Source organism: Oncorhynchus kisutch, unplaced genomic scaffold (assembly GCF_002021735.2).
Source record: "Oncorhynchus kisutch isolate 150728-3 unplaced genomic scaffold, Okis_V2 Okis04b-Okis11a_hom, whole genome shotgun sequence".
Taxonomy (NCBI): domain Eukaryota; kingdom Metazoa; phylum Chordata; class Actinopteri; order Salmoniformes; family Salmonidae; genus Oncorhynchus; species Oncorhynchus kisutch.
Window position 1 is genome coordinate 713823 of NW_022261981.1, and position 23155 is coordinate 736977.

The 23155-nt window shown below is 44.9% G+C and overlaps 1 protein-coding gene across 3 annotated transcripts in view; it reads right to left on the reverse strand.

Annotated features, from left to right (window-relative positions):
* LOC109876727 (collagen alpha-1(XIX) chain) overlaps positions 1-23155 on the reverse strand; it is a 247488-nt gene that overhangs the window by 161482 nt on the left and 62851 nt on the right. For all 3 annotated transcript variants that reach the window (XM_031813088.1, XM_031813089.1, XM_031813087.1), the window contains 2 exons: positions 9682-9717; positions 5445-5474 (listed from right to left, as the gene is read on the reverse strand). In XM_031813088.1, coding sequence (XP_031668948.1) covers positions 5445-5474; positions 9682-9717 — 66 coding nt within the window. The remainder of the gene's footprint in view (positions 1-5444; positions 5475-9681; positions 9718-23155) is intronic.

Genomic DNA, 23155 nt, shown 5'->3' on the forward strand with positions numbered 1-23155 from the left:
TGTGAAGATTCAACAACAAGTGGGACACAATCATGAAGTGGAACAACATTTATTGGATATTTCAAACTTTTTTAACAAATCAAAAACTGAAAAATTGGTGTGTGGTCAAACATATCGTTTTGCATTGTTGCCAAAAAGTTCAATTTTGGTTTCATCTGACCAGAGCACCTTCTTCCACATGTTTGGTGTGTCTCCCAGGTGGCTTGTGGCAAACTTTAAACGACACTTTTTATGGATATCTTTAAGAAATGGCTTTCTTCTTGCCACTCTTCCATAAAGGCCAGATTTGTGCAATATACGACTGATTGTTGTCCTATGGACAGAGTCTCCCACCTCAGCTGTAGATCTCTGCAGTTCATCCAGAGTGATCATGGGCCTCTTGGCTGCATCTCTGATCAGTCTTCTCCTTGTATGAGCTGAATGTTTAGAGGGACGGCCAGGTCTTGGTAGATTTGCAGTGGTCTGATACTCCTTCCATTTCAATATTATCGCTTGCACAGTGCTCCTTGGGATGTTTAAAGCTTGGGAAATCTTTTTGTATCCAAATCCGGCTTTAAACTTCTTCACAACAGTATCTCGGACCTGCCTGGTGTGTTCCTTGTTCTTCATGATGCTCTCTGCGCTTTTAACGGACCTCTGAGACTATTACAGTGCAGGTGCATTTATACGGAGACTTGATTACACACAGGTGGATTGTATTTATCATCATTAGTCATTTAGGTCAACATTGGATCATTCAGAGATCCTCACTGAACTTCTGGAGAGAGTTTGCTGCACTGAAAGTAAAGGGGCTGAATAATTTTGCACGCCCAATTTTTCAGTTTTTGATTTGTTAAAAAAGTTTGAAATATCCAATAAATGTTGTTCCACTTCATGATTGTGTCCCACTTGTTGTTGATTCTTCACAAAAAAATACAGTTTTATATCTTTATGTTTGAAGCCTGAAATGTGGCAAAAGGTCGCAAAGTTCAAGGGGGCCGAATACTTTCGCAAGGCACTGTAAGGCACTGTAACATAGGTGTAAGACAGAGACAAAATAGAGTTGCGAGTCAACGGCTTAGACACGAGACGTATGTGACAGGGTCTACAGACAATCACGGATTATCACCAGACACATCGCGGACACCGAAGTCTTGCTACCGGACAAGCTAAATACCTTCTTCACCTGCTTTGAGGATAACACAAGTGCACCGACGTATCCTGCTCCCTGCTTCAACACCATAGTACCCTCCTATCCTCCCTGTTCACCCATGACTGCGTGGCCACGCACACCTCCAACTCAATCATCAAGTTTGCAGATGACACAACAGTAGTAGGCCTGATTACCAACAATAACAAGACAGCCTACAGGGAGGAGGTGAGGGCCCTCGGAGTGTGGTGTCAGGAAAATAACCTCTCCCTCAACGTCACAAAACAAAGGAGCTGATGGTGGACTTCAGGAAACAGCAAAGGGAGCACCCCTATCCACATTGACGTGACCGCAGTGGAGAAGGTGGAAAGCTTCAAGTTCCTCGGCGGACACATCACAGACAAGCTGAAATGGTCCACCCACACAGACAGTGTGGTGAAGAAGGTGCAACAGTGTCTCTTCAACCTTGTCTTGGCCCCTAAAACCCTCACAAACTTTTACAGACACACAATTGAGAGCATCCTGTCAGGCTGTATCACCGCCTGGTACGGCAACTGCACCGCCCGCAACTGCAGCGATCTCCAGAGGGTGGTGCGGTCTGCCCAACGCATCACTGGGATCATACTGCCTGCCCTCCAGGACACCTACAACATCCGATGTCACAGGAAGGCCAAAAAGAAAATCAAGGACATCAACCACCCGAGTAACGGCCTGTTCACCCCGCTATCATCGAGAAGTAGAGGTCAGTACAGGTGCATCAAAGCTGGGACCGAGAGACTGAATAACAGCTTCTATCCCAAGGCCATCAGACTGTTAAACAGCCATCACTAGCCGGCTTCCACTCGGTTACTCAACCCTGCAGAGGCTGCTGACATATATACATAGACATGGAATCACTGGCCACTTGAATGATGGAACACTAGTCACTTTAATAATGTTTACATCCTGCTTTACTCATCTCATATCTATATACTGTATTATATTCTACTGTATTGTAGTCAATGCCACTCCAATATTACTTGTCCTAAGATTTATATATTTCTTAATTCCATTCTTTTACTTTTAGATTTCTGTGTATTGTTGTGAATTGTTAGACACTACTGCACTGTTAGACACTACTGCACTGTTAGATACTACTGTTAGACACTACTGCACTGTTAGATACTACTGCACTGTTAGATACTACTGCACTGTTAGATACTACTGCACTGTTAGACACTACTGCACTGTTAGACACTACTGCACTGTTAGACACTACTGCACTGTTAGATACTACTGCACTGTTAGATACTACTGCACTGTTAGATACTACTGCACTGTTAGACACTACTGCACTGTTAGACACTACTGCACTGTTAGACACTACTGCACTGTTAGACACTACTGCACTGTTAGATACTACTGCACTGTTAGACACTACTGCACTGTTAGACACTACTGCACTGTTAGACACTACTGCACTGTTAGATACTACTGCACTGTTAGATACTACTGTTAGATACTACTGCACTGTTAGATACTACTGCACTGTTAAATACTACTGCACTGTTAGATACTACTGCACTGTTAGACACTACTGCACTGTTAGACACTACTGCACTGTTAGACACTACTGCACTGTTAGATACTACTGCACTCTTAGACACTACTGCACTGTTAGATACTACTGCACTGTTAGATACTACTGCACTGTTAGACACTACTGCACTGTTAGACACTACTGCACTGTTAGACACTACTGCACTGTTAGACACTACTGCACTGTTAGACACTACTGCACTGTTAGACACTACTGCACTGTTAGATACTACTGCACTGTTGACACTACTGCACTGTTAGACACTACTGCACTGTTAGACACTACTGCACAGTTAGATACTACTGCACTGTTAGATACTACTGTTAGACACTACTGCACTGTTAGACACTACTGCACTGTTAGATACTACTGCACTGTTAGATACTACTGCACTGTTAGACACTACTGCACTGTTAGACACTACTGCACTGTTAGACACTACTGCACTGTTAGACACTACTGCACTGTTAGACACTACTGCACTGTTAGATACTACTGCACTGTTAGACACTACTGCACTGTTAGATACTACTGCACTGTTAGATACTACTGCACTGTTAGATACTACTGCACTGTTAGATACTACTGCACTGTTAGACACTACTGCACTGTTAGACACTACTGCACTGTTAGACACTACTGCACTGTTAGACACTACTGCACTGTTAGATACTACTGCACTGTTGACACTACTGCACTGTTAGACACTACTGCACTGTTAGACACTACTGCACTGTTAGATACTACTGCACTGTTAGATACTACTGTTAGATACTACTGCACTGTTAGATACTACTGCACTGTTAAATACTACTGCACTGTTAGATACTACTGCACTGTTAGACACTACTGCACTGTTAGATACTACTGCACTGTTAGATACTACTGTTAGACACTACTGCACTGTTAAACACTACTGCACTGTTAGACACTACTGCACTGTTAGACACTACTGCACTGTTAGACACTACTGCACTGTTAGACACTACTGCACTGTTAGACACTACTGCACTGTTAGATACTACTGCACTGTTAGATACTACTGCACTGTTAGATACTACTGCACTGTTAAATACTACTGCACTGTTAAATACTACTGCACTGTTAAATACTACTGCACTGTTAGACACTACTGCACTGTTAGACACTACTGCACTTTTAGACACTACTACACTGTTAGATACTACTGCACTGTTGGAACTAGGAATACAAGCATTTCACTACACCCACAATAACATCTGCTAAATATGTGTATGGGTGACCAATAGAATTTGATTTGATTTGATTATGCCACAATATAATATAACACAAAATAACAAGTTATGAAGCATTATATCTGCAGGCTTTAAGTAAAGTTTGACCAAAACATATATTTTTTAAATCAAAGAAACTGTGTTTTGAACATTTCAAATGATAAAGAACACTGTAGAGTTGTCATTCACAACGATAACATGTCCGTACGCCATCAATATTAGGAACTCCCATAGTTCTCCAACATAACTCCTGCAGTTGTCATTCACAACGATAACATGTCCGTACGCCATCAATATTAGGAACTCCCATAGTTCTCCAACATAACTCCTGCAGTTGTCATTCACAACGATAACATGTCCGTACGCCATCAATATTAGGAACTCCCATAGTTCTCCAACATAACTCCTGCAGTTGTCATTCACAACGATAACATGTCCGTACGCCATCAATATTAGGAACTCCCATAGTTCTCCAACATAACTCCTGCAGTTGTCATTCACAATGATAACATGTCCGTACGCCATCAATATTAGGAACTCCCATAGTTCTCCAACATAACTCCTGCAGTTGTCATTCACAATGATAACATGTCCGTACGCCATCAATATTAGGAACTCCCATAGTTCTCCAACATAACTCCTGCAGTTGTCATTCACAATGATAACATGTCCGTACGCCATCAATATTAGGAACTCCCATAGTTCTCCAACATAACTCCTGCAGTTGTCATTCACAATGATAACATGTCCGTACGCCATCAATATTAGGAACTCCCATAGTTCTCCAACATAACTCCTGCAGTTGTCATTCACAATGATAACATGTCCGTACGCCATCAATATTAGGAACTCCCATAGTTCTCCAACATAACTCCTGCAGTTGTCATTCACAACGATAACATGTTCGTACGCCATCAATATTAGGAACTCCCATAGTTCTCCAACATAACTCCTGCAGTTGTCATTCACAATGATAACATGTTCGTACGCCATCAATATTAGGAACTCCCATAGTTCTCCAACATAACTCCTGCAGTTGTCATTCACAATGATAACATGTTCGTACGCCATCAATATTAGGAACTCCCATAGTTCTCCAACATAACTCCTGCAGTTGTCATTCACAATGATAACATGTTCGTACGCCATCAATATTAGGAACTCCCATAGTTCTCCAACATAACTCCTGCAGTTGTCATTCCTCCTCTGACAAGGCCTCATATAAACTGCTGTATGCCTGGGTCTATTGTAAATCTGACCTAGGCAGGGCCATTGTTCCGTGACGAATGACATAATAAAAAGTGCACTTCATCAAATTGATTTGGATCAGGAGGAGAGGGCTGTTTGGTTTCATGTCTGGTTTATTTAACAGCCTGTCAAAACAGCATAGAGAGGTATGTGTTGGTGGGTGCATAAGGATATGAGTTTCAGACTCTGTGTACCACATAAAAACAATGAAATGTCAAGGAAAATATGAATATACCTGATCTCCCTTGAGTCCCTCTTTCTCCACCTGAAACAAACAAGAGAAAACAATGACAACTACAATATGACCGTTACAATATCAGCCTAATTGAAGACACATTTTACACTATACAAAATAGTTCAATCAGAAGAACAAAACAGCATTTGTAGATTGATCAGAATGTGGCAGGTTATGGTTTTTGTAATCTCGTAACAATTCTTTGAAAAATGCTGCTGTGAATGTGGGTCAGAGGGGGCTGGAGATGTGGGTGGAAGGGAGGGGATCAGACAGACAGACAGACAGACAGACAGACAGACAGACAGACAGACAATCAAAAGGACAGACAGACATATGGACAGACGGACAGGTGACAGACAGACAGAGACAGTCAGACAGACGGATGGACAGACAGACGGACAGACAGACAGACAGGCAGACGGACGGACAGAGTTGTCTGTCCTCACAAACTACTGTCCACATTCAGGGCCACAGATCAACCTATCAGCTTACACATCCATCCCAAATAAGTGGTGTCCCCTTTCAATTGGCATCCTCGCAAAAACACTGAGGCCTTTTTCTTGGAAGCAGCAGCTGCAGAAAATAGCCATTCATAACATGACACGTGTACAGAATGTGTCACTCACAGGCCCCTGTCTCTGTGCTTGAAGGTGCAATCTGTAGTTGGTACATCCAGTTTTGTACATTTTGGAGGGGGGTGTTATATACCCATGATAACTTCAAATGCTTCATGAGCTTAGTTCAACTGTCGTACCCCATCAAAACCCCAAATATAAGCTTCTATTTTACTCCATTGTTTGTAAACAATATAATTGTAAACAAACACTGCATATCAGGGGTAGGCAGTTCCTGTTTTTGATTTAATCAACCTGGAAGTCCAGGTGTGTTGAATTTAGGCAATCACTGAACTGATCAATTAGCTCAGTTGGTCAGGTGTGGTGCCTAGTTAGAACAAAACGCTGCAGTACCTGTGTACTCCAGGAACAGGGTTGCCTCGCCCTGCTGAGCTTCAGAACATGGTTAAAACTATAATTTTGATCTCATGGATGGGCAGTCCTTAGCCGTTTACCAAAACTGTGGCAGGGTGGCGGCTTCAATGGGTTTTTTTAAATCACAGATTGCTTCTTTAAAATGGTGGACAGAAATCTATCGTTTAACAAGACGGCTGACAAGCCTTTGGTATCTGTGACAGCGGCTGTAAACATGACTGACAGCTAGGAACCGTGATGCCCCTCTATAAAACACTATGTTCTATCTTACAAAGCACTGCTTCACTCACTCAATTCATTCTCAATGTATAGCATATCTACACAGTACTTGTAAAAGGGAATCCTTGGGTTAACCTGAATGGGGTATATCGGCTAGTTCATCTATACTACCATTTAGTAGCGTTCAGTAAGTGTTCAGTGATAGTACGTCCACTATCACTGCAATGTTGTTTACAAGTCTGTTGTGAGAAGACCTGGTAACGCCAACCATGGTGTTCTCGATAGCCAGGATAGAATTTCTGTTATCCTGATTCGTCTCTTATTAATGTATAATTAGCTAGTGTAAATAGCTCGTCAACGGTGACAGTTTTCGGTTGGGGTTTGGTAAGTATTTGGGTGACATGAAAGGGACGGTGTCACACACACTCTGCCTCGCTCCAGGGCTAATGAGACGTGGCAGGGCAGATAATTAGCTAACCACTCACAGTATACTCTTAATCTTCACCCATCACCTCCCCTATTACCACCAGCCAGGCCCTGTGTGTATTAGTGTGTGTGTGTGTACGTGCGTGGGTTCATGCATTGTTTGTGTGTGCGCGTGTGAGCATTATGCGTCTCTGTGAGTGTGTGTGCACCCATGCATGTGTGTATATTAATCTACTAGTCTCTCTAGGAGTTTCTAGGCTATGCTCCCACTAAGCTCCCTCTCCCCTGGGCTCATGTTAACAGAACTAGAGAGGACAAGCAGACAGTGCAGCCAGCCCAATTATAGGAGCACTATGCATGAAGCATGCTGAGGCTTCTACTGGGATTCACTAAACGCTGAGGGTCTACTGGGAGAGACTGGCGTCTGGAACTCCTAGACTGAGTCAGTGGGGAGGAGAAGAGAGGAGAGCAGAGGAGAGTTGAGGAGAGGAGAGCTGAGGAGAAGAGAGGAGAAGAGAGGAGAGGAGAGTTGAGGAGAGGAGAGTTGAGGAGAGGAGAGCTGAGGATAAGAGAGGAGAGCTGAGGAGAAGAGCGCTGAGGAGAAGAGAGGAGAGCTGAGGAGAGCTGAGGAGAGGAGAAGAGAGGAGAGGAGAAGAGAGGAGAGGAGAAGAGAGGAGAACTGAGGAGAAGAGAGGAGAGCTGGGTGCGTGCTTAGCCCCCTCCTGTACTCCCTGTTCACCCAAGTCTAGCTTGGCCATGCGGACTCCAACACCATCATTAACGACACAATGGTGGTAAGGCCTCCTGCCTATAGGCTGTTTCACCGACAACGATGAGACAGCCTATAGGCAGGAGGCCAGAGACCTGGCAGTGTGGTGCCAGGACAACAAACTCTCCCTCAACGTGAGCAAGACAAAGGAGATGATTGTGGACTACAGGAAAAGGAGGGCCGAACACACCCCCATTAACATCAAATGGGCTGTAGTGGAGCGGGTCGAGAGTTACCTTGGTGTCCACATCACCAACAAACTATCATGGTCCAAACACACCAAGACAGTCGTGAAGAGGGCACGACAAAACCTATTCCCCCTTGGGAGACTGAAAAGATTTGGCATGGGTTCCCAGATCCTCAAAAAGTTCTACAGCTGCACCATCGAGAGCATCCTGACCGGTTGCATCACCGCCTGGTGTGGCAACTGCTCGCCATCCAACCATTAGGCGCTACAGAGGGTAGTGCGTACGGCCCAGTACATCACCGGGGCCAAGCTTCCTGCCATCCAGCACCTATATACTAGGCGGTGTCAGAGGAAGGCCCAAAAAAGACTCCAGTCACCCAAGTCATAGACTGTTCTCTCTGCTACCACACGGCAAGCGGTACCGGAACACCAAGTCTAGGTCCAAGAGGCTCTTTAACAGCTTCTACCACCAAGCCATAAGACTGCTGAATAATTAATCAAATGTCCGCCAGGACTATTTACATTGACACCCCCCCCCCCCCCCCCCCTCCATTCGTTTTTACACTGCTGCTACTCACTGTTTATTATCTCTGCATAGTCACTTTACCCCTACCTACATGTAGAAATGAGCTCGACTAACCTGTACCCCCACACATTGACCAGGTACATCCTGTATAAAGCCTCGTTATTCTTATTTTATTGTGTTACTTTTTTTTCTTTGTAAATATTTTCTTAAAGCATTTTCTTAAAACTGCATTGTTGGTTAAGGGCTTGTAAGTAAGCCTTTCACCTGTTGCATTCAGCATACGTAATAATTTGACTAATAAAACTTCAAAGTTGAGACAGAGTGAAGGAAACCATGTCTTCAACTTCTCTCACACATGTAGGTCCACCATGGATGCTACCTGTCACCCCCTTCTCATCTCCTCCTGCCCTTCCCATCCTTCCCCCCAGAGCTCCAGACCAGTGGTCTACCTGCCTGCTCTCCACCATGCTCCAAGCCCCAGGAGAGGTGTGGAGAGAGGGGGTTAACCATCCTCATCTACACCTGTCTAGCCTCTCCTTGCCTGACCTCCCAGACAGCACAGAGGTGGATGGTAATGTGACACTGAGACTGTTCACCTGAGCAGTTCCAAATCACTCTCTCCCCTCCTAAACCCCCCTCATCCCTCCTCCCCTCCTCATCCCCCCTCATCCCTCCTCCTCTCCTCATCCCCCATCCTCTCCTTATCCCCCCTCATTCATCCTCCTTCCCTTCATCACCTCCTCCTTCCCCTCTCCTCATCCCCCCTCATTCCTCCTCCTTCCCCTCTCCTCATCCCCCCGTCATTCCTCCTCCTTCCCCCCTCCTTCCCTTCCCTTCCCTTCTCCTCATTCCTCCTACTTCCCCTCTCCTCATCCCCCCTCCTTCCACTCTCCTCATCCCCCCTCTTTCCCCTCTCCTCATCCCCCTCATTCCTCCCCCTTCCCCTCTCCTCATCCCCCCTCATCCCCCTCCTTCCAATCTCCTCATCCACCCTCATTCCTCCTCCTTCCACTTTCCTCATCCCCCCTCCTCATCCCCCAAGCCCCCCCCCCCCCCCGTGTGTGTGTGTGTGTGTGTATAGATTAATATGAAGACAGCAGCATAAAAGACTGCATACTTACACTTAGACCAGGCAGACCTTGAAGACCCGTATCGCCCTGTGGGAGAGAGAAACTGTTGTTTTTTATCGTTGAACTCATTAGTTATTCATCAATTTATTGACTCTTATATGGATCTTTCCTCAGCACCTATCATACACAATGTATAGTACAACACAGAACATCAAGAGTGACTCTTATATGGATCTTTCCTCAGCACCTATCATACACAGCGTATAGTACAACACAGAACGTCAAGAGTGACTCTTATATGGATCTTTCCTCAGCACCTATCATACACAGCGTATAGTACAACACGGAAAGTCAAGTGATACACATTCAGACGATTCATTTTGAAAGGAAAGAAATAGCTGGTATTCAATCATTCTCTTAGACTGTAAATACTGGCAGAGATTATTACTACTCTAAATAAATGTCTAAAGAAGTTACCTCCACGTCGAGCCAAGCGGCGGTGCTTGCGGGAGGGCTTGTGCATACAGAGCTTTAAAGGTCAGTCAAAATAAACAGCACCTTGTGTTACTGCTTCATTTAGCTGTGTGTGTGTTGTCCACCACAGCTGGGTTCAAATACTATTTCGCATCATTTCAAAAACATTATCTGGGCTTGATTGAGCTTACCTGGCATAGCATAACTAAAGGAATAGTTGCAAATAGTATCTCCTTTCTGTCAGGTGATGTGGTTGGTGCGTGCGTGTCTCCTTTCTGTCAGGTGATGTGGTTGGTGCGTGCGTGTCTCCTTTCTGTCAGGTGATGTGGTTGGTGCGTGCGTGTCTCCTTTCTGTCAGGTGATGTGGTTGGTGCGTGCGTGTCTCCTTTCTGTCAGGTGATGTGGTTGGTGCATGCGTGTCTCCTTTCTGTCAGGTAATGTGGTTGGTGCGTGCGTGTCTCCTTTCTGTCAGGTGATGTGGTTGGTGCGTGTGTGTCTCCTTTCTGTCAGGCGGAGTGGTTGGTGCGTGTGTGTCTCCTTTCTGTCAGGCGGTGTGGTTGGTGCGTGCGTGTCTCCTTTCTGTCAGGTGATGTGGTTGGTGCGTGTGTGTCTCCTTTCTGTCAGGCGGAGTGGTTGGTGCGTGCGTGTCTCCTTTCTGTCAGGCGATGTGGTTGGTGCGTGTGTGTCTCCTTTCTGTCAGGTGATGTGGTTGGTGCGTGTGTGTCTCCTTTCTGTCAGGCGGTGTGGTTGGTGCGTGCGTGTCTCCTTTCTGTCAGGTGATGTGGTTGGTGCGTGTGTGTCTCCTTTCTGTCAGGCGGAGTGGTTGGTGCGTGCGTGTCTCCTTTCTGTCAGGCGGAGTGGTTGGTGCGTGCGTGTCTCCTTTCTGTCAGGCGGTGTGGATGGTGCGTGCGTGTCTCCTTTCTGTCAGGTGATGTGGTTGGTGCGTGTGTGTCTCCTTTCTGTCAGGCGGTGTGGTTGGTGTGTGCGTGTCTCCTTTCTGTCAGGTGATGTGGTTGGTGCGTGTGTGTCTCCTTTCTGTCAGGTGATGTGGTTGGTGCGTGCGTGTCTCCTTTCTGTCAGGTGATGTGTGTGTGTGTGAGAGAGATAGAGGCAGGTGGATAACATGATATTATCAGATCTGACGGATGATAAAATAACCATCGGCTTCATAACTTCACGTAAAAAGCATTTGCAGTGTTAACACAGAGACATCCATGACACCTTGTTTAGTTAACAAGCCAGGTGGTAGATTCAGAGATGGGAGGGTTTCCCATGATGACAATAGTAAACGTTAGCTCAATGTATCACACACTTTCAACTCTATTCTTCTCTATTAATTTACTGTCTATTCTCACAAGATGACTGTTTGTCTAGAAGACTTTACTTCTGCCATTAGGTACCAGGTAGTTCCCAACTGTGTAAACTTCTTTGAAAGAAAGTAGTAGGAAGAGAGTAGTTTTCCCATGACACAACGTAAACAGTACCTCTCAACTCCCCGGTCTACTCTCATCTGTTTTTTCTACTATCTATTCTCACATGCACAAGCTGGATATTTCTCCATCATAGTATCTTCCTTTCAAATAAAATATGTTCACTATCCATTGAATTACGGTTTGTTAGCATGTGTCCTTTTAATGAATACATGTGTCCTTTTAATGAATACATGTGTCCTTTTAATGAATACATGTGTCCTTTTAATGAATACATGTGTCCTTTTAATGAATACATGTGTCCTTTTAATGAATACATGTGTCCTTTTAATGAATACATGTGTCCTTTTAATGAATACATGTGTCCTTTTAATGAATACATGTGTCCTTTTAATGAATACATGTGTCCTTTTAATGAATACATGTGTCCTTTTAATGAATACATGTGTCCTTTTAATGAATACATGTGTCCTTTTAATGAATACATGTGTCCTTTTAATGAATACATGTGTCCTTTTAATGAATACATGTGTCCTTTTAATGAATACATGTGTCCTTTTAATGAATACATGTGTCCTTTTAATGAATACATGTGTCCTTTTAATGAATACATGTGTCCTTTTAATGAATACATGTGTCCTTTTAATGAATCCATGTGTCCTTTTAATGAATCCATGTGTCCTTTTAAAAAACAAGTTTCCTTTAAATAGAACCTCCTTAATGGTTTGTCAGATCAGTGTGAGACTATAAGTGTAGTGGATAACTATAAGTGTAGTGGATAACTATAAGTGTAGTGGATAACTATACGTGTAGTGGATAACTATAAGTGTAGTGGATAACTATAAGTGTAGTGGATAACTATAAATGTAGTGGATAACTATAAGTGTAGTGGATAACTATAAGTGTAGTGGATAACTATAAGTGTAGTGGATAACTATAAGTGTAGTGGATAACTATAAGTGTAGTGGATAACTATAAGTGTAGTGGATAACTGAAGTCAGTAAAGAAGTGTTAAGTCCTGCTTTAAAAAAGGACTTCCTTCACTGCTTGTCTTACATGCCATTTACCAGACGTTTTATCCAAAGAATCTTATAGTCAGGCGTGCATATATTTTTTACTTACGGTCCCAGGAATCGACCCCACTATCCTGGCATCTCCAGACCGATTCTCTACCAACTGAGCTACAGTATTTGGTTTACAATGACTTGCAACCATGGTACAAAGTTTTTAGACATTTGCCAAACTTTATTTCACTAACCAATCAGGTCTATATGATCTGGAAAGTTAAGATTATTTATGACTGATTAGTTATTCATGACCGTTTTGGTTGTATTCACAGTTGCCCCTCCCTCTGAGAGCTCTACAAAATAGACTCATTTGGTTCCCTCCCTCCCTCCCTCCCTCCCTCCCTCCCTCCCTCCCTCCCTCCCTCCTCAGATAACCAAACAGATAGCTCATTTAAACTTCAAGGCTGGAAGACTGTGTACATAACCCTACAATCATACAGCCGCTCCCTCACCAATAATGACAGTGTGAGTTAATGTGTGTACGTGTGCATGCCTGAGTACCGTACGAGTAAATATGAACAATACGGTAACTAATTAGAGAACGGAACACATTCCATCTCTTACAGAGCAAGGAAATCCCACTGTGCTATTAGATCTTTTTTTTGTTGCCTACTGTAAATCAAATTCCCTTTCAATGAACAGGCTATAAAGACGGCTGATAATCACGTCTCCACTGTATTTATGAATGATTTAAATCCCCAGTTTGATGGACCCGTCTAGACTTTTCAATGATGGAAATGGTTCAACTTGTCATGTACCCATTTAGAGGTCTAATGATATGGTAATACAATGTATTTACACTGACCACCAGTGAGGCATGAGGTTTTTTAGAAGTATGTGTCTGGTACAAATAATTGGCATGTCTGACTGATCAGAAATACTATATTGGACTCTGTACAACGCTATAATCTGGGCTGGACAGCAGGTCAAGTTTGTAATGTGCTATGATGATAGTAGTTCCTGTCCAATGATGTTCAGTCTGTTTGGTGAAATGACCAGTGGTCAAACACATTGGATTCTGAGGTCAGAGGATCAGTAATGCTACCTGGGCGGTGTGCTTTGTCACATGACCCGTTTATTCCTAATGTTTGTATCTATCCATGAGTGTCCATGATTGTACAATGTTAATATACAAAGCCACCCTGAAAAAGGCGATGCGTTGTTGAAATGTTGGTTATGTTTTCCTAACAAATAGTTGGGAACATTTAGGGAGTACACAACTTTCTACCTTTCTCTACTGTTGACTCTCCGTTAGTCAGAACCTAGCCTACAGTTGACTCTCCGTTAGTCAGAACCTAGCCTACAGTTGACTCTCTGTTAGTCAGAACCTAGCCTGCAGTTGACTCTCTGTTAGTCAGAACCTAGCCTACAGTTGACTCTCTGTTAGTCAGCACCTAGCCTACAGTTGACTCTCTGTTAGTCAGAACCTAGCCTACAGTTGACTCTCTGTTAGTCAGCACCTAGCCTACAGTTGACTCTCTGTTAGTCAGAACCTAGCCTACAGTTGACTCTCCATTAGTCAGCACCTAGCCTACAGTTGACTCTCTGTTAGTCAGAACCTAGCCTACAGTTGACTCTCTGTTAGTCAGCACCTAGCCTACAGTTGACTCTCTGTTAGTCAGAACCTAGCCTACAGTTAACTCTCTGTTAGTCAGAACCTAGCCTACAGTTAACTCTCTGTTAGTCAGAACCTAGCCTACAGTTGACTCTCCGTTAGTCAGAACCTAGCCTACAGTTGACTCTCTGTTAGTCAGAACTTAGCCTACAGTTGACTCTCTGTTAGTCAGAACCTAGCCTACAGTTGACTCTCTGTTAGTCAGAACCTAGCCTACTGTTGACTCTCTGTTAGTCAGAACCTAGCCTACAGTTGACTCTCTGTTAGTCAGAACCTAGCCTACTGTTGACTCTCTGTTAGTCAGAACCTAGCCTACTGTTGACTCTCTGTTAGTCAGAACCTAGCCTACAGTTGACTCTCTGTTAGTCAGAACCTAGCCTACAGTTGACTCTCCGTTAGTCAGAACCTAGCCTACAGTTGACTCTCCGTTAGTCAGAACCTAGCCTACAGTTGACTCTCTGTTAGTCAGAACCTAGCCTACAGTTAACTCTCTGTTAGTCAGCACCTAGCCTACAGTTGACTCTCCGTTAGTCAGAACCTAGCCTACAGTTGACTCTCCGTTAGTCAGAACCTAGCCTACAGTTGACTCTCTGTTAGTCAGAACCTAGCCTACAGTTGACTCTCTGTTAGTCAGAACCTAGCCTACAGTTGACTTCCTGTTAGTCAGAACCTAACCTACAGTTGACTCTCTGTTAGTCAGCACCTAGCCTACAGTTGACTCTCTGTTAGTCAGAACCTAGCCTACAGTTAACTCTCTGTTAGTCAGAACCTAGCCTACAGTTGACTCTCCGTTAGTCAGAACCTAGCCTACAGTTGACTCTCCGTTAGTCAGAACCTAGCCTACAGTTAACTCTCTGTTAGTCAGCACCTAGCCTACAGTTGACTCTCTGTTAGTCAGCACCTAGCCTACAGTTGACTCTCTGTTAGTCAGAACCTAGCCTACAGTTGACTCTCCGTTAGTCAGAACCTAGCCTACAGTTAACTCTCCGTTAGTCAGCACCTAGCCTACAGTTGACTCTCCGTTAGTCAGAACCTAGCCTACAGTTGACTCTCCGTTAGTCAGAACCTAGCCTACAGTTGACTCTCTGTTAGTCAGAACCTAGGCTACAGTTGACTCTCTGTTAGTCAGAACCTAGCCTACAGTTGACTCTCCGTTAGTCAGAACCTAGCCTACAGTTAACTCTCTGTTAGTCAGCACCTAGCCTACAGTTGACTCTCTGTTAGTCAGAACCTAGCCTACAGTTAACTCTCTGTTAGTCAGCACCTAGCCTACAGTTGACTCTCTGTTAGTCAGCACCTAGCCTACAGTGTACTGTCTGTTAGTCAGCACCTAGCCTACAGTTAACTCTCCGTTAGTCAGCACCTAGCCTACAGTTGACTCTCTGTTAGTCAGAACCTAGCCTACAGTTAACTCTCTGTTAGTCAGAACCTAGCCTACAGTTAACTCTCTGTTAGTCAGCACCTAGCCTACAGTTGACTCTCCGTTAGTCAGAACCTAGCCTACAGTTGACTCTCCGTTAGTCAGAACCTAGCCTACAGTTGACTCTCTGTTAGTCAGAACCTAGCCTACAGTTGACTTCCTGTTAGTCAGAACCTAGCCTACAGTTGACTTCCTGTTAGTCAGAACCTAACCTACAGTTGACTCTCTGTTAGTCAGCACCTAGCCTACAGTTGACTCTCTGTTAGTCAGAACCTAGCCTACAGTTAACTCTCTGTTAGTCAGCACCTAGCCTACAGTTGACTCTCCGTTAGTCAGAACCTAGCCTACAGTTGACTCTCCGTTAGTCAGAACCTAGCCTACAGTGTACTGTCTGTTAGTCAGCACCTAGCCTACAGTTAACTCTCCGTTAGTCAGCACCTAGCCTACAGTTGACTCTCTGTTAGTCAGAACCTAGCCTACAGTTGACTCTGTTCGTCAGCACCTAGCCTACAGTGTACTGTCTGTTAGTCAGCACCTAGCCTACAGTTGACTCTCTGTTAGTCAGAACCTAGCCTACAGTTGACTTTCTGTTAGTCAGAACCTAACCTACAGTTGACTCTCTGTTAGTCAGCACCTAGCCTACAGTTGACTCTCTGTTAGTCAGAACCTAGCCTACAGTTGACTCTGTTCGTCAGCACCTAGCCTACAGTGTACTGTCTGTTAGTCAGCACCTAGCCTACAGTTGACTCTCTGTTAGTCAGAACCTAGCCTACAGTTGACTCTCTGTTAGTCAGAACCTAGCCTACAGTGTACTGTCTGTTAGTCAGCACCTAGCCTACAGTTGACTCTCTGTTAGTCAGCACCTAGCCTACAGTTGACTCTCTGTTAGTCAGCACCTAGCCTACAGTTGACTCCCCGTTAGTCAGCACCTAGCCTACAGTTGACTCTCCGTTAGTCAGAACCTAGCCTACAGTTGACTCTCCGTTAGTCAGAACCTAGCCTACAGTTGACTCTCCGTTAGTCAGAACCTAGCCTACAGTTGACTCTCCGTTAGTCAGAACCTAGCCTACAGTTGACTCTCCGTTAGTCAGAACCTAGCCTACAGTTGACTCTCCGTTAGTCAGAACCTAGCCTACAGTTGACTCTCCGTTAGTCAGAACCTAGCCTACAGTTGACTCTCCGTTAGTCAGAACCTAGCCTACAGTTGACTCTCCGTTAGTCAGAACCTAGCCTACAGTTGACTCTCCGTTAGTCAGAACCTAGCCTACAGTTGACTCTCCGTTAGTCAGAACCTAGCCTACAGTTGACTCTCCGTTAGTCAGAACCTAGCATAGAGTTGACTCTCCGTTAGTCAGAACCTAGCCTACAGTTGACTCTCTGTTAGTCAGAACCTAGCCTACAGTTGACTCTCTGTTAGTCAGAACCTAGCCTACAGTTGACTCTCTGTTAGTCAGAACCTAGCCTACAGTTGACTTTCTGTTAGTCAGAACCTAACCTACAGTTGACTCTCCGTTAGTCAGCACCTAGCCTACAGTTGACTCTCTGTTAGTCAGAACCTAGCCTACAGTTGACTCTCTGTTAGTCAGAACCTAGCCTACAGTGTACTGTCTGTTAGTCAGCACCTAGCCTACAGTTGACTCTCTGTTAGTCAGCACCTAGCCTACAGTTGACTCTCTGTTAGTCAGCACCTAGCCTACAGTTGACTCCCCGTTAGTCAGCACCTAGCCTACAGTTGACTCTCTGTTAGTCAGAACCTAGCCTACAGTTAACTCTCTGTTAGTCAGCACCTAGCCTACAGTTGACTCTCCGTTAGTCAGAACCTAGCCTACAGTTGACTCTCCGTTAGTCAGAACCTAGCCTACAGTTGACTCTCTGTTAGTCAGAACCTAGCCTACAGTTGACTCTCTGTTAGTCAGAACCTAGCCTACAGTTGACTTTCTGTTAGTCAGAACCTAACCTACAGTTGACTCTGTTAGTCAGCACCTAGCCTACAGTTGACTCTCTGTTAGTCAGAACCTAGCCTACAGTTGACTCTGTTCGTCAGCACCTAGCCTACAGTGTACTGTCTGTTAGTCAGCACCTAGCCTACAGTTGACTCTCTGTTAGTCAGAACCTAGCCTACAGTTGACTCTCTGTTAGTCAGAACCTAGCCTACAGTTGACTCTCCGTTAGTCAGAACCTAGCCTACAGTTGACTCTCCGTTAGTCAGAACCTAGCCTACAGTTGACTCTCAGTTAGTCAGCACCTAGCCTACAGTTGACTCTCTGTTAGTCAGAACCTAGCCTACAGTTGACTCTCTGTTAGTCAGAACCTAGCCTACAGTTGACTCTCCGTTAGTCAGAACCTAGCCTACAGTTGACTCTCTGTTAGTCAGAACCTAGCCTACAGTTGACTCTGTTAGTCAGAACCTAGCCTACAGTTGACTCTCTGTTAGTCAGAACCTAGCCTACAGTTGACTCTCTGTTAGTCAGAACCTAGCCTACAGTTGACTTTCTGTTAGTCAGAACCTAACCTACAGTTGACTCTCTGTTAGTCAGCACCTAGCCTACAGTTGACTTTCTGTTAGTCAGAACCTAACCTACAGTTGACTCTGTTAGTCAGCACCTAGCCTACAGTTGACTCTCTGTTAGTCAGAACCTAGCCTACAGTTGACTCTGTTCGTCAGCACCTAGCCTACAGTGTACTGTCTGTTAGTCAGCACCTAGCCTACAGTTGACTCTCTGTTAGTCAGAACCTAGCCTACAGTTGACTCTCTGTTAGTCAGAACCTAGCCTACAGTTGACTCTCCGTTAGTCAGAACCTAGCCTACAGTTGACTCTCCGTTAGTCAGAACCTAGCCTACAGTTGACTCTCCGTTAGTCAGAACCTAGCCTACAGTTGACTCTCCGTTAGTCAGAACCTAGCCTACAGTTGACTCTCTGTTAGTCAGAACCTAGCCTACAGTTGACTCTCCGTTAGTCAGAACCTAGCCTACAGTTGACTCTCTGTTAGTCAGAACCTAGCCTACAGTTGACTCTCTGTTAGTCAGAACCTAGCCTACAGTTGACTTTCTGTTAGTCAGAACCTAACCTACAGTTGACTCTCTGTTAGTCAGCACCTAGCCTACAGTTGACTCTCTGTTAGTCAGCACCTAGCCTACAGTTGACTCCCCGTTAGTCAGCACCTAGCCTACAGTTGACTCTCTGTTAGTCAGAACCTAGCCTACAGTTAACTCTCTGTTAGTCAGCACCTAGCCTACAGTTGACTCTCCGTTAGTCAGAACCTAGCCTACAGTTGACTCTCCGTTAGTCAGAACCTAGCCTACAGTTGACTTTCTGTTAGTCAGAACCTAACCTACAGTTGACTCTCTGTTAGTCAGCACCTAGCCTACAGTTGACTCTCTGTTAGTCAGAACCTAGCCTACAGTTAACTCTCTGTTAGTCAGAACCTAGCCTACAGTTAACTCTCTGTTAGTCAGCACCTAGCCTACAGTTGACTCTCCGTTAGTCAGAACCTAGCCTACAGTTGACTCTCCGTTAGTCAGAACCTAGCCTACAGTTGACTCTCTGTTAGTCAGAACCTAGCCTACAGTTGACTCTCTGTTAGTCAGAACCTAGCCTACAGTTGACTTTCTGTTAGTCAGCACCTAGCCTACAGTTGACTCTCTGTTAGTCAGAACCTAGCCTACAGTTGACTCTGTTCGTCAGCACCTAGCCTACAGTGTACTGTCTGTTAGTCAGCACCTAGCCTACAGTTGACTCTCTGTTAGTCAGAACCTAGCCTACAGTTGACTCTCTGTTAGTCAGAACCTAGCCTACAGTTGACTCTCTGTTAGTCAGCACCTAGCCTACAGTTGACTCCCCGTTAGTCAGCACCTAGCCTACAGTTGACTCTCTGTTAGTCAGAACCTAGCCTACAGTTAACTCTCTGTTAGTCAGCACCTAGCCTACAGTTGACTCTCCGTTAGTCAGAACCTAGCCTACAGTTGACTCTCCGTTAGTCAGAACCTAGCCTACAGTTGACTCTCTGTTAGTCAGAACCTAGCCTACAGTTGACTCTCTGTTAGTCAGAACCTAGCCTACAGTTGACTCTCTGTTAGTCAGAACCTAGCCTACAGTTGACTCTCTGTTAGTCAGAACCTAGCCTACAGTTGACTTTCTGTTAGTCAGAACCTAACCTACAGTTGACTCTCTGTTAGTCAGCACCTAGCCTACAGTTGACTCTCTGTTAGTCAGAACCTAGCCTACAGTTAACTCTCTGTTAGTCAGAACCTAGCCTACAGTTAACTCTCTGTTAGTCAGCACCTAGCCTACAGTTGACTCTCCGTTAGTCAGAACCTAGCCTACAGTTGACTCTCCGTTAGTCAGAACCTAGCCTACAGTTGACTCTCTGTTAGTCAGAACCTAGCCTACAGTTGACTCTCTGTTAGTCAGAACCTAGCCTACAGTTGACTTTCTGTTAGTCAGAACCTAACCTACAGTTGACTCTGTTAGTCAGCACCTAGCCTACAGTTGACTCTCTGTTAGTCAGAACCTAGCCTACAGTTGACTCTGTTCGTCAGCACCTAGCCTACAGTGTACTGTCTGTTAGTCAGCACCTAGCCTACAGTTGACTCTCTGTTAGTCAGAACCTAGCCTACAGTTGACTCTCTGTTAGTCAGCACCTAGCCTACAGTTGACTCCCCGTTAGTCAGCACCTAGCCTACAGTTGACTCTCTGTTAGTCAGAACCTAGCCTACAGTTAACTCTCTGTTAGTCAGAACCTAGCCTACAGTTGACTCTCCGTTAGTCAGAACCTAGCCTACAGTTGACTCTCCGTTAGTCAGAACCTAGCCTACAGTTGACTCTCTGTTAGTCAGAACCTAGCCTACAGTTGACTCTCTGTTAGTCAGAACCTAGCCTACAGTTGACTTTCTGTTAGTCAGAACCTAACCTACAGTTGACTCTGTTAGTCAGCACCTAGCCTACAGTTGACTCTCTGTTAGTCAGAACCTAGCCTACAGTTGACTCTGTTCGTCAGCACCTAGCCTACAGTGTACTGTCTGTTAGTCAGCACCTAGCCTACAGTTGACTCTCTGTTAGTCAGAACCTAGCCTACAGTTGACTCTCTGTTAGTCAGAACCTAGCCTACAGTTGACTCTCCGTTAGTCAGAACCTAGCCTACAGTTGACTCTCCGTTAGTCAGAACCTAGCCTACAGTTGACTCTCCGTTAGTCAGAACCTAGCCTACAGTTGACTCTCCGTTAGTCAGAACCTAGCCTACAGTTGACTCTCTGTTAGTCAGAACCTAGCCTACAGTTGACTCTCCGTTAGTCAGAACCTAGCCTACAGTTGACTCTCTGTTAGTCAGAACCTAGCCTACAGTTGACTCTCTGTTAGTCAGAACCTAGCCTACAGTTGACTTTCTGTTAGTCAGAACCTAACCTACAGTTGACTCTCTGTTAGTCAGCACCTAGCCTACAGTTGACTCTCTGTTAGTCAGCACCTAGCCTACAGTTGACTCCCCGTTAGTCAGCACCTAGCCTACAGTTGACTCTCTGTTAGTCAGAACCTAGCCTACAGTTAACTCTCTGTTAGTCAGCACCTAGCCTACAGTTGACTCTCCGTTAGTCAGAACCTAGCCTACAGTTGACTCTCCGTTAGTCAGAACCTAGCCTACAGTTGACTCTCTGTTAGTCAGAACCTAGCCTACAGTTGACTCTCTGTTAGTCAGAACCTAGCCTACAGTTGACTCTCTGTTAGTCAGAACCTAGCCTACAGTTGACTCTCTGTTAGTCAGAACCTAGCCTACAGTTGACTTTCTGTTAGTCAGAACCTAACCTACAGTTGACTCTCTGTTAGTCAGCACCTAGCCTACAGTTGACTCTCTGTTAGTCAGAACCTAGCCTACAGTTAACTCTCTGTTAGTCAGCACCTAGCCTACAGTTGACTCTCCGTTAGTCAGAACCTAGCCTACAGTTGACTCTCCGTTAGTCAGAACCTAGCCTACAGTTGACTCTCTGTTAGTCAGAACCTAGCCTACAGTTGACTCTCTGTTAGTCAGAACCTAGCCTACAGTTGACTTTCTGTTAGTCAGAACCTAACCTACAGTTGACTCTGTTAGTCAGCACCTAGCCTACAGTTGACTCTCTGTTAGTCAGAACCTAGCCTACAGTTGACTCTGTTCGTCAGCACCTAGCCTACAGTGTACTGTCTGTTAGTCAGCACCTAGCCTACAGTTGACTCTCTGTTAGTCAGAACCTAGCCTACAGTTGACTCTCTGTTAGTCAGAACCTAGCCTACAGTTGACTCTCCGTTAGTCAGAACCTAGCCTACAGTTGACTCTCCGTTAGTCAGAACCTAGCCTACAGTTGACTCTCCGTTAGTCAGAACCTAGCCTACAGTTGACTCTCCGTTAGTCAGAACCTAGCCTACAGTTGACTCTCTGTTAGTCAGAACCTAGCCTACAGTTGACTCTCCGTTAGTCAGAACCTAGCCTACAGTTGACTCTCTGTTAGTCAGAACCTAGCCTACAGTTGACTCTCTGTTAGTCAGAACCTAGCCTACAGTTGACTTTCTGTTAGTCAGAACCTAACCTACAGTTGACTCTCTGTTAGTCAGCACCTAGCCTACAGTTGACTCTCTGTTAGTCAGCACCTAGCCTACAGTTGACTCTCTGTTAGTCAGCACCTAGCCTACAGTTGACTCCCCGTTAGTCAGCACCTAGCCTACAGTTGACTCTCTGTTAGTCAGAACCTAGCCTACAGTTAACTCTCTGTTAGTCAGCACCTAGCCTACAGTTGACTCTCCGTTAGTCAGAACCTAGCCTACAGTTGACTCTCCGTTAGTCAGAACCTAGCCTACAGTTGACTCTCTGTTAGTCAGAACCTAGCCTACAGTTGACTCTCTGTTAGTCAGAACCTAGCCTACAGTTGACTCTCTGTTAGTCAGAACCTAGCCTACAGTTGACTCTCTGTTAGTCAGAACCTAGCCTACAGTTGACTTTCTGTTAGTCAGAACCTAACCTACAGTTGACTCTCTGTTAGTCAGCACCTAGCCTACAGTTGACTCTCTGTTAGTCAGAACCTAGCCTACAGTTAACTCTCTGTTAGTCAGCACCTAGCCTACAGTTGACTCTCCGTTAGTCAGAACCTAGCCTACAGTTGACTCTCCGTTAGTCAGAACCTAGCCTACAGTTGACTCTCTGTTAGTCAGAACCTAGCCTACAGTTGACTCTCTGTTAGTCAGAACCTAGCCTACAGTTGACTTTCTGTTAGTCAGAACCTAACCTACAGTTGACTCTGTTAGTCAGCACCTAGCCTACAGTTGACTCTCTGTTAGTCAGAACCTAGCCTACAGTTGACTCTGTTCGTCAGCACCTAGCCTACAGTGTACTGTCTGTTAGTCAGCACCTAGCCTACAGTTGACTCTCTGTTAGTCAGAACCTAGCCTACAGTTGACTCTCTGTTAGTCAGAACCTAGCCTACAGTTGACTCTCCGTTAGTCAGAACCTAGCCTACAGTTGACTCTCCGTTAGTCAGAACCTAGCCTACAGTTGACTC